General features: G+C 44.1%; 1 protein-coding gene across 3 annotated transcripts in view; it reads right to left on the reverse strand.

Annotated features, from left to right (window-relative positions):
• Positions 1–6: 6 nt before the first annotated feature.
• Positions 7–1,436, reverse strand: part of LOC102193948 (NACHT, LRR and PYD domains-containing protein 12-like) — a 13,775-nt gene continuing 12,345 nt past the window's right edge. For 2 of the 3 annotated variants that reach the window (XM_013907872.1, XM_013907871.1), the window contains 2 exons: positions 1,012–1,058; positions 7–867 (listed from right to left, as the gene is read on the reverse strand). In XM_013907872.1, the coding sequence (XP_013763326.1) occupies positions 341–867; positions 1,012–1,058 (574 nt within the window). In that variant the 3' untranslated portion in view covers positions 7–340. The remainder of the gene's footprint in view (positions 868–1,011; positions 1,059–1,436) is intronic. The other variant, XM_013907873.1, reaches the window with a different exon arrangement.

The following is a 1,436-nucleotide window of genomic DNA, read 5'->3' on the forward strand; positions in this document are numbered from 1 at the left end:
CTTGTTCTCAGTTGAACAGCAAGGGGAGGGTGATAGCTCAGATGAAGAGATGAACCACAGAGCTTCAGAGAAACACAACATACTGATATTCACTGTGAAGCTTTGAGTGGAAAAAGACAGAAAAACAACATGTGGATCCTGGAATAATGGGAGCTTCCATCTTTAAAGGACTGAAGAGGAAGAAGTTTACAATCATTTAGAAGAGTTTAAAACATCAACTGATTGAATCCATGAATCTGAAAACGTGTTTCTGCGTGAAAGAGACAGACATGTACAGACTGAACTATCTATCCAACAGTCAGAGTGTTTCTCTAACAGGACGACACTCTTTACACTCCACTCAGCACAGGGACACTGAGGAACCAGGATAGAACCAAAACCCAGGATAAAGAGTTTGAGTGAATGTGGTGTTGAAGGTGTGGAGGTGGATCAGAGTGTCAGAGGAGACTCTGTAGAAGGACAGAGTGCCAGCAGGACAGTCCACATACACTGCTGCTCTGTTAGAGACAGAGGAGGAGGAGGAGATAAATGTTGTTCTGTTATTGTGCCTGAGAGACTGAGGACCATCATCAGAGCAGCTCAGAGTCCAGGACTGAGGATTCCATCCGAACACGCAGTCTTTACTGTTTCCTTTCCTTCTGATTCTTCTGTAACTCACTGATATATGAACGCATCCTCTCCACTCGACCTCCCAGTAACAGCGACCAGTCAGACCATTTGTGCACAGCAGCTGATGATAAACATCAAATCTGTCTGGATGATCAGGATACGACTGAACCTCCTCCACATGTGTCACCTTCCTGTTGTTGTCAGACAGTTGGAGCTTTGTGTTCACTGTGTTTGTGTCAATTGTGAGTTGACAGGAATCTGATGGAGAGAACAAACACAATCCAGCTGTAGTTATTGATCCATCATCTGTTCATTGATTGACACTTTGATGATGACTCCTGACATCAGAGATGTGAATGTGTGCTGCTTTGTTTTCATGAATCCCTTTAAAAACACACTTACACTTCCTCAGACCTGGTGTCAACCATTGTTCTCCAGCAGGCTCCACCCTGAAAGGAGGAGGGGGGTCAGAGCAGCACAGTCAGCATGCACACATGGACATTACATGGCTCTCATACACAGACTGATAGACACTGATAAAGGAACAGTCCAACATTTTCACAAATACACTGCTGATGATTTGGACTGATCCTGGATCTGTCAGTGCACCACTGTATTGACTGAAATGTGACTGATTCAAACTGTGACCTTCATTATCTTTATATTCCTCTTCTGCTTAGCTGGAAAAGACACCTCTCTGCCAGCTGTTTTCCATCTCTTTGTGTCAGTGTGGTTACTGTTCAGTGGTGTACAAAAGTTTTGAGAGTGAGAAAGAGTGATCAGATGAATTTCAAAGTCCCTCTTCGCCATGTAAACTAACCCCCCCC

The sequence above is a fragment of the Pundamilia nyererei genome, unplaced genomic scaffold (assembly GCF_000239375.1).
Source record: "Pundamilia nyererei isolate P.nyererei 1_Seehausen unplaced genomic scaffold, PunNye1.0 scaffold00568, whole genome shotgun sequence".
In the NCBI taxonomy this organism is placed as follows: domain Eukaryota; kingdom Metazoa; phylum Chordata; class Actinopteri; order Cichliformes; family Cichlidae; genus Pundamilia; species Pundamilia nyererei.